At 34.0% G+C, this 10,462-nt stretch overlaps 1 protein-coding gene across 2 annotated transcripts in view; it reads left to right on the plus strand.

The window, feature by feature from the left end:
• The window catches only part of PKN2 (protein kinase N2), a 142,084-nt gene extending 131,932 nt beyond the window's left edge, over positions 1-10,152 (plus strand). For both annotated transcript variants that reach the window (XM_018045701.1, XM_018045702.1), the window contains 4 exons: positions 1,906-2,048; positions 5,978-6,085; positions 6,583-6,663; positions 6,750-10,152. In XM_018045701.1, the coding sequence (XP_017901190.1) occupies positions 1,906-2,048; positions 5,978-6,085; positions 6,583-6,663; positions 6,750-6,953 (536 nt within the window). In that variant the 3' untranslated portion in view covers positions 6,954-10,152. The remainder of the gene's footprint in view (positions 1-1,905; positions 2,049-5,977; positions 6,086-6,582; positions 6,664-6,749) is intronic.

A 10,462-nucleotide genomic window follows, 5' to 3' on the forward strand; every position in this document is an offset into this window, starting at 1 on the left:
CAGTGAGTTTTTTTCTTTTATTGGCTCTCTCTGTATTGGACATGTATCGGATACTGTTGACTGAAATGGTTTTGTTCCTCGGAGTCTGGCCTTAGCCCATTGCTATTCTTAGGGTAGTTTTTAGCTAGCAATTATATACTAATGATTCCCAAATCTATCATTTACTTTCCAAACATATATAGTCAACTATTTACTAGACAGTTTTACTTGAACAGTCAGTAGGTACCTGAATCACTATCTAAACAAAAATAGTTTCTTGTCCTCAGCCTCATTGGCAGTTGATGGCGCCATAATCCTGTCAGTCTCCCAGTCTGAAAACGTGAAATTGTTCTGGACTGTCTCCTCTTCATTACTTTCCACATCCAGTTAATCACCAAATTGCATTGACATCTACCTCCTTAATGTTTGTTTTTTTTCAAACAGTATTTAAGTTTTTCATCTCCCCTCTTATTTCCAATCATCATCTTGTTTTAACAAAGCTACTTTAATAGCCTCTTAACTTTTCTGCCTCTGTTCTTTTTCTTCCTCAAATCTCAGCTTGCCATATAATTGCTAAAATACAAAAGAGGCCCATATAAATTTAAAGCTGAGCATGGTACGTCCCTACTGAAAACCTTCAGTGGCAAAGACGTGATATATGTTGCCTCACCTGATCTGCCTGCCTCCTCTCCAGCCGGATCTCTCTCAGCTTGCTTCTTAGTACCTTCTGTTCCAGCAAAATCAAACTGCTTATAGTCTTTGTCTCTCCCCGACTGTCACTTATCTCAACTCTATTTGCTGACTAACATCTGCTCACCCTTTATGCTTCTCAAGTATCACTTGCGCGTATAAGTTACCTGAGACTCATCTCCTCCTATCCCAAGTACCAAGTCAGCTTTCTAAGATGATGTGATCATCATAAGATGAATGAGCTTTTAACACTTTAGAATACATTCAGACATTTTCTTCAATAAGTAGAATTTTATTTGACTAATTTATTACTATATTTTGAGGAACATATTTGGGCTTCCCTTGTAGCTCAGTCAGTAAAGAATCTGCTTGCAACGCAGGAGACCTGGGTTCGATTCCTGGGTCAGGAAGATACCCTGGAGACGGAAATGGCATCCCACTCTAGTATTCCTGCCTGGAGAGTCCCATGGACAGAAGAGCCTGGCAGGCTACAGTCCACGGGGCTGCAAGAACCAGACATGATTTAGCGACTAAATATGAAGAATGTATTTAGAAAACCAGTTAGCTAAAATGTTAATACTGTATCTCTATATAATATGATATACTCATTCAACTCTTAATTATCCAAGGGTTTGCTTTGGTAATTTTCAGACTATACTTAATGCTATTTTTATAATAAAGCAAGTAAGCATATTTTAAAATTTTAATTGACAGGGTAGAAATTAAAGTTTAGAATAAGTTTTTTTTTTTCTTTTTAACTTGTTAGGAGCACTTATAAAGTAATGACAAGAAAGAAAAAATAAGTAGTAAAATGAAACATGGAAATTTTATTTATTTGTATCCATTAATTAAATAATAGAGTTGCAGTTTACTCCATATTAATTCTTAGCATTTTCTTTAAAGTCTTTTTCATGGGCTACCCTGGTGGTCCAGTGATCAGGACTCTGAGCTCTCAGTACAGAGGATCTGGATTTGATTCCGGATCAGGGAACTAGGGCCCACGTTCCACAGCTTAAAGATCCTGCATGCTGCAACTAAAGATTCTGTGTGCTGCAGCTAGGATCTGGTGAAGTAAAAAAATAAATAAATAAATATAAAAAAAGAATCTCTGATGTATTTTGAGTTTGATCACCATGCACAAATGTACACCTTTAATTTTGCTTCCTAATGATATCTTCTGACTCTTACGCTAGATTTTTTCTTTGCTAACAAATATTTGCATTTTATCTTTTTCAGGAATGGGATATGGAGACAGAACAAGCACATTTTGTGGCACTCCTGAATTTCTTGCCCCAGAAGTTTTAACAGAAACATCCTATACAAGGGCTGTAGATTGGTGGGGCCTTGGTGTCCTTATATATGAAATGCTTGTTGGTGAGGTATGTAGTATAAGATAGATAAAGGGAAAGATGATTGAGAGAACAAAGCATGTCATTTATAAAACCACTTAATATGTTTCCTGCATAAATAGAACTTAAGCTTTATAATTACTTACATGTATTAGTAATGCTTATGATCCTATATTACCTTCACTGTCTTTTTTAGGTTTTTATATTTGTGGAATGTATACCAGTGTTCTGAAAATAGTTTATTTTAGTGTTGCTATGGGCTTCCCAGGTGGCGCTAGTGGTAAAGAACCTGCCTGCTTGTGCAGGTAGACGTAAGAAATCAGGTTCAATCCCTGGATCGGGAAGATCCCCTGGAGGAGGGCAAAGTAACCTACTCCAGTATTCTTGCCTGGAGAATTCCATGGACAAAGGAGCCTGGTGGGCTCTAGTCCATGGGGTCACAGAGCATAGGATGCAACTGAAGTGATCTAGCACACTGGCATGGTTATATTTATGATTTTTAAATGCAGTCATACGTAACTGATCTTTGCATAGGAAATAGAAAGCAGGAAGACTGATAAGAGGAATGTACTCTGTATCTGTAAGGAAAAGTCAGCTATACATTGGTCAGAAATAAATGTTATCTTCAGAAGCAATATAGCAGAATTAAAAAGATTAACATTTTTTCCTACTATTTTCTTTATATTAATTTAAAATAAATTTATGGGGATAACTTAGTTTTACACAGAAATTGTTACCACTTAGAAAACAGTGAATTATAGCTAATTAATAAAACAGTAAGAAGAGATTAATCTATTTTGTCATAAGTTGTTGAAAATTATTAATTAGGGTGGAATTAAGAAAGAGTAAATATTTAGACAAGTAATTGAAAACTACTTAGATGGGCTTGATGGTCTTGAGATGAAAGAAAAATTTTCATAGGGAATTGGTTCCTTGTTATACAGTTTTTCCAATGCCAGTGACCAACCTTGTACATTCTAGGCATGAAAAAACTAGTAGCTGAATGAATGAATAGCTAAATTTTTTTTTTGATAAACCAAAAATAATACTTTACTGGGAAAATCAGGTCAGACATACTAGGCACAGAATATATTCTAAAGAAAAAGAAAACAAAATTCTGAGTATACAACATTTGCACTTGACCTTCAACTATATCTCATTGATACAGAAGTGGATGGATAGAATAAATCTGTATTAGTCAGACTTCTTGCTGCTGCTGGTGCTGCTAAGTCACTTCAGTCGGGTCCGACTCTGTGTGACCCCACAGACGGCAGCCCATCAGGCTCCCCCATCCCTGGGATTCTCCAGGCAAGAACACTGGAGTGGGTTGCCATTTCCTTCTCCAATGCGTGAAAGTGAAAAGTGAAAAGTCAGTCATGTCTGACTCTTCGTGACCCCTTGGGCTGCAGCCTACCAGGCTCCTCTGAACATGGGATTTTCCAGGCAAGAGTACTGGAGTGGGTTGCTATTGGCTTCTCCAGGCTAAATTGTTGAATGTCAGAAATTTCTAGTTTTGCTCTGTGATTGTCATTTAGTGGCACTTATCCCAAACAAGTAAATAAATGATTTTAGTTCATCCACTGACAGTGCCCTTTGATATGTAAATTGGAATGGAAACTTGGAAAAGATTGAAAAGAAATAGTGAATTAAAATATATACTATGTGCCGGCACTGTTCTATGTGCTTTATAAGTATTAGCTCACTTAATTTTTCATCAACTTTTAATGAGCTTAATAGTAGTCTTATGTTTATTTCCAGATGCATAATTAGAGACACAAAGAAGTTAGTAACTTTGAAGTTTTACAGCTCTCATATAGTGAAGCTTGGATTTTAACTTAATCTCTAAACCATTGTACTTTGCTACCTCCAAGATAGGGTATCCACACAAATTTATTTCACCTCTGTTTAGAAAAGAGAAAAGCATACAGTGCTTTAAGACAGAAAAATATATTTTACACCTTATTTGCAGTTTTCTTTACTTTCTACAAGTGCCAGAAGTACCATAATAGTTGTCTCTATAAGCTCTGATATACTTAAACATTTTTTTAAGTGACATTTTTGTTGCTTTTTTTTTTAATTTAGTGTTCAATTATGTATGAGATTTGTTACCAAAAATTAGATGCTTGCTTAAAATTTACTCTTCATATTGGCGATGACATGCAAAAAATGAGAGTCTATTATCAAATACTATAGAATTAAGAGCCAGTTAATTTTACTCCCCTCGATTCTAAAGTATCTGGGAGATTTGGCAGTGAACAGTGAGGAAGTTCCTGTTTCATATTGTTTAAAGGAACTTCTCATTGGTTAAGCTCTTACCAAGAGATAAAAGACAGTGAATCTGGCTATTTCTTCACAATTGCCTTTTGCAATTTAATTTCTTTTTAGCACCTCCATAAAAGAATTGGGAAAAGAAACTTAAAACTCACTGGTACATATATTTTGTAATTTTATAGCACTGGTGAAATCTTATCATTACCTTTTCTTAATTTTATAAAAGTGAGGTTTGGCTAAAGTTTATATCTAATTCCTCTATTAATACAAATGATTGAAAACTTACTGGATATATCATATTTTCAAATTTGTATGAGTTGTTAGGACTTGAATCAACCCTAGGAATGAGCTAACATCAGGTCCCCTTTCTGTGTGCAAAGAGTGAAGGTATCAGAGAAGTTTAAAATAACCTTAGATACTGGACTTAGATCCTTGACATCTGAACAGACTATTGAATTCTTTTAATATGTGCTTAAAATAGATTTGTTAACCTTCCATTGTTAGTACTGTTAGCTTATAATCGATTTGCAGAAAAAAAACTTTAACAGCTTAACAAGTATGTAAATATATTTTCACTATTCAAAGACCTGTGGAGTGAGTTTTCAAATGTAAAATTGACTTATCAGATAGGAGTCAAAATTGCTTCATTTTACCATATGAAATTCTCATTGAAAATCCTTGTGAAATAGGATTTTCCCCTGACTTATTGTCTCAATCCCTGAAATTATATTGTCCCATATAACAGGTATTCAGTGTATGTATTTTGAGTGAATAAATGATCAAGCCTGATTTTGATACAACAAGCCTGAGTTTTATCAGGCCAAAACTGAAATTTTGATAACTGAAAAGTTTGAAATTTTCTTAGATACAAACAATAATATTAGCAGTTCAGCTTTAGTATATTGGGTTCTGAAATGATTTTCATAGGTTCCTCAGGTCAGAGATCCCTCTCTTGTTGATGCTGCTTTCTGCTTGGCTCTTGTTCTTTAACAACCAACAGGAAGTAAGCAGCCAAATCTAAGGTGTCTGAAATTGAGGTAATAAGTCATATTACATAGCCATATTTTCAGTGTAGTTGAGAGTTTATCCCCATGTACATCAAATTGTTATACTGAATGTTTATTTAATTACTTTTTTTATTACTCAGCATAATTACTGTCACTATGAGCAACCATCTTAACATTCTTCTGCTGAACTGCCTCAAGACCTGTTGTGTATAGAGCATTAAGTATGCCTGGAAATAATGTGTTTTTTGGCTCCTTTCAGTTTAATTTTGTTTACAGTTGCTTCTTAGTACAACAAATTGTCTCTGATTGTGTTTTACCATTACTAATTTGCTATTGACTGTGGAATTCAGAACACATTCATGTCTGATATATCTCCACAAACTCTGCTTCCTTCTGTAGTAACACTTCACCTTATGCATTTCCTTCTGTCTTTCCACAAGATTTCAGTAAGCATATATGGTGTGTCCTCTGGATAATAGATACATATCTATTGTGTGTCTGTTGTAGCTTCTTGTAGTCCTTATTTGTTTTGGTGGAAGTTTTTTGTTTGATTTTGTTTTTCCTTTTTCTTTTTCTTAGTTTCCTCACTACATTGTTCTTTGTTGTGTTTCAGAACTTTGAATAGATAAGATTTTACTGTATTGAAACTCATTTTGACTAACTCAGAGATATTTCTTCTAGTCTCCCTTTCCTGGTGATGATGAAGAGGAGGTCTTTGACAGTATTGTAAATGATGAAGTAAGGTATCCAAGGTTCTTATCTACAGAAGCCATTTCGATAATGAGAAGGGTAAGAATTTTGTTTTAACATATATGTTTTATTTATAAAATAAATATGATACTCAAATACTTTGGCCACCTGATGCAAAGAACTGGCTCATTGGAAAAGACCCTAATGCTGGGAAAGATTGAAGGCAGGAGGAGAAGGGGACAACAGAGGATAAGAGGTCGGATGGCATCACCAAATCAATGGACATGAGTTTGAGCAAGTTCAGAGAGTTGGTAATAGACAGCGAAGCCTGGTGGTAATGGACAGGGAAGTCCACGGGGTTTCAAAGAGTCAGACACGACAGAGCGACTGAACTGAGTCAGACACGACTGAGCGACTGAACTGACTGATATTAAGAATATGTCCCAGTAGCATTTTAGAAATTGTTTTTCAGTCATAGATGTTCGTGATTTAGACAAACACATACCAAAAGAAACTCTAAAAGGTTGCAAGTTACAAGAATCCTTCTCAGTGACTCTCTGGTTTTATTTTTACTTTCTTCCTTTGTATTGTGTTAGTTATTAAGAAGAAATCCTGAGCGACGCCTTGGAGCTGGTGAAAAAGATGCAGAGGACGTGAAAAAACACCCATTTTTCCGAGTAAGTGTGAAAGTTTACAAATTTTCTGATACTCGAGCAGTTAGAAGTAGGAAACTAAACTGGTCATTTTATATTTTGTAATCCAGCTAATTGATTGGAGCGCTCTGATGGACAAAAAAGTTAAGCCACCATTTGTACCTACAATTAGAGGACGAGAAGATGTTAGTAATTTTGATGATGAATTTACCTCAGAAGCACCTATTCTGACTCCACCTCGAGAACCAAGGATACTTTCAGAAGAGGAGCAAGAAATGTTCAGAGATTTTGACTACATTGCTGATTGGTGTTAAGTTCCTACACACTGTGAAACCAAGCAGACTGACTCACAAGAAGACCTCTTAAAAATAGCAGCCCTTCATTTGCTCTCTGTGCCAACAAAAGCTTCTGAGTTTTTTTAAACATATGAAGATGTGTTTAAAAGTACTATTCTAATACCTTCTTGAAAAGTGGCTTTTCAATGTATTTGAAACAAAATTCTGAACACTGGAAACAGTTTCATGGAGTTTAAGCTGAATGAACATTGGCCATGAAAATCTATCACAAATGAATACTTTTGGATCAATAATCTTATTTTTTAAAATCAGAGGGGAAAAAAAACACTCTTCTACAGTCCCTAGCTTTGCCGTATGCCTGCCTTAAATGGAAGGAAAGTTAATTAGTTAATTTTCCTTAGGTGTGTTTTACAAAAACAGGAAAAGAGGGCTTAGGATGTTATTACTATTCACACGTAGTATGATTCTGTTTGAATAAGGCAAATGCTCTTATTTTTTTAAAGAAATTACTGTAATATCCAAAAAAATGTAGTAATAGTTTGTGCACAGTTTGGGGCTTTTTAAAAATGAAATGAATTGATGTCTTGTATTATACATTTTCTATATTTATTAGAAAATTTTTATTGCCTTATCTTTACCAACCATGTAACAGAGCCTCATAGCTTTCCGACTGAGCTACTTGCCAAACGATCTTATTAAATCAACCATGCTGAAACAAACAGGAACAACTAAACATCTGCATTTACTTAGAATTTTAAGAATGAGGACTTAATGATCATCCTGAACCAAGATACTGTTTTTACCTGTATGCATTCCCAAAGTCTAGATGCTTAGTACACTCAGTCGTGCTTTCTTCCAGAATCAGTGAACTCATGGCTCCTTTTTTTGATACGCATTGTACATTTATCAACCTAGTTCATCTTGTTCTTGTGTCTACTGTAGAAGGGAACTATATCTTTGTTAAAACATATGGATTATCCTTGTATACATGCTGTGAACATGTATATGTGCAAGTTGTAATGTATTCTATGTTGTAGGTTTATTATTTAATTTCACCACTTCATCACTTTTGTACAGTGGCCAAGCAGACACCTCAGACTCCAGCATTTACATTAAGTGAATTTGTACATTTTAGGCCACTGGATCCAGATTTTATATTGGCAGTTACTGAGGGCAGAAGCAATATATTATAACAGAATGTATAAATATTTTTGATAAAACAGTCTATATTTTATAAAAATTATTATAACACTAAAGCTGTACCTCAAAAGTCTCAAAAATAATTTGATCAAATACTTTGTACAAGGATCCATTTGTGGCTTTTTAATGCCCTTATAGGAAAGTCTTTTTGCAAGCCATGACTTTTCTACTTGCCTGGAGTTTTGGGTTTTTTTTTGTTTGTTTTCAGTTATTTTCCCTCCTGGTCCATGACTTTATTGTTTTTCCTTAGTTCAATAATAACATCTTTGATTCCATGCTTAGCATGTTAGGGTCGTCATACCTCAGGAATAGCAAGTTGTTAACTAACCAATAATGAGTTTACCATTTAATCACTATTGTCTTATGTCTTAAAAAATGCTGAAGTTTAAATCCTATGAGAAAATGAAATCCTGTTGATTTATAGAGGTTTTTTGAGCTTAAAACATATATGAATATTCCACCTTGCCAGGGTATGTTGGCATGTTTTTACTATACTCTGAGAACAGTTAAAATTGTTCAGAGATAATTTCTGTTTCCTTATAAATTGATTATAAACCATGATCCCTTGGGGGAAAATCTTATAGGAAAAGGGAGCAATATGTTGTTTTAAAATTATTTTAAAATGCCAGTTCACTTCCTTGGTAAAGGACAATAGAGGATCTTAGTTAAACTGTCTGCTTTTAATTTAAACAGTGTTAATACAACATTAAAAAAACACTAAATACTTTTGAGGTACAGTCTGCTCACCTTTTCTGGTTCTCAAATATGCATAGAAAGCAATGTCTAAAATAGGTTTTTAGCATTAAAAACTGACATAGCATTTTGTAACTACACAGTGTACAGAATTTTTTTTTTAATTAACGTCAATCACTAAAAAAATTAGAGGGCAGGGTATATTCACACAATTAAGCTGAAGAAAGCACTAATTTTTTTCTGTAGTTTTAAAAATATATATATTTTAGATTAAAAATTTTTAAACTCTATAGAGTGTAAATATATTTTGTTATTACTGTATGTGTAAGTGACTGCTCAAGCACTTTGTAAGGAAATTAGGATATTTTAGAATGGTACACTATGCATTCAAATGAAATGTGCCTTTATGTCATTTTAAGAAAAAGTGTTTTGCAGTCATAAATTACCACAAATGCACAAATTAAAGTTTAAATAGATTGTAATTTGTAACTTTGTTTTTAAGTATTATTTCCTTTTGGAAACTTACTATTGGTCAAAATATGTATTTGCTTTACTATATTCAAGATCTTGAAGACAAGTTAGCTTTAGTTAATCTTCTTGCAGGTTCTTTTAGTCCTGGGGAAGGGCAAAATCATTAAGAATCAAACTCAATTTTCTACTTCACTGGTAATACTGGGAAAATTTTGCATTTTTTTCCTGTAAGTTTAGTAGCATCTTTCATTCAGTGGTTACTTATGCAATGCCTTCTGTGTGCTAGACACTAAGGATAGAAAAGTACAAAAAAGAAAGCACCAAAGTCTTCATAAATGAAGAATGGTATACATTAATGCTAAAATGTATTATATGTACTTTTGTTTGAGATTAATTTATTTAATTTTAGGACATGACTTTTTGAAAATAGGTAAACAAAAACAGATTACTAGCCATTTTGTAGTCATCTTATTAAAAATTATGAATGGAATATTTTAGAAATGTAAAAAAGATCCATGCTATCTCTGTGACACAAATTATGGTCATAATGTAAACCACCATTATATGTTGACTAAGTGAAAGCTGCGTTATAGATTGAAGTCGAACAGAAGTTTTACAAGTGCTGCTAATCTTTCCAAAGCACTGAGGGGTGAGTATGAGAAACCCAAAAGAACAAATGCCAACCCATGGATCGCATTTTAAATTCAGAATTCTTATTTACCTTCTAGCTATTTTTTGATATCTAGTGTTTCTCTGATATAAGCTTCATATGTATATACAAATATAACTGTGTATTTATAAACATATGTATATAAATATATACATATATAAATAGAGGTAAGTTTTTAAAGTATCTTTTAAGTGTCAAAGATCTTGCATGATTTCTACTTCTAGTATCATGACTAAATAGAAGCTCTCAGACATCCAAAAGGACACATATTTTGAGTCATTGCTAGTCTCATTAAAGATAAAAGTGGTCTCTGGCAATTCCTCACTCCAAAATAGTCAAACTTTTGAGCATGAATCTGGACACATGAGGGCTTCAGCATCTAAGAGTTAGGGAGTAGCCAAGCACAAGAGTGAGAATACTCAGAGATGGGGAGATTAGTCCAGAGAAGTTGGAAGTTGGAGAGGATAAGAGCCAGGATGGAGGGTAGCTGACT

Source organism: Capra hircus, chromosome 3, assembly GCF_001704415.2.
Source record: "Capra hircus breed San Clemente chromosome 3, ASM170441v1, whole genome shotgun sequence".
Classification (NCBI taxonomy): Eukaryota; Metazoa; Chordata; class Mammalia; order Artiodactyla; family Bovidae; genus Capra; species Capra hircus.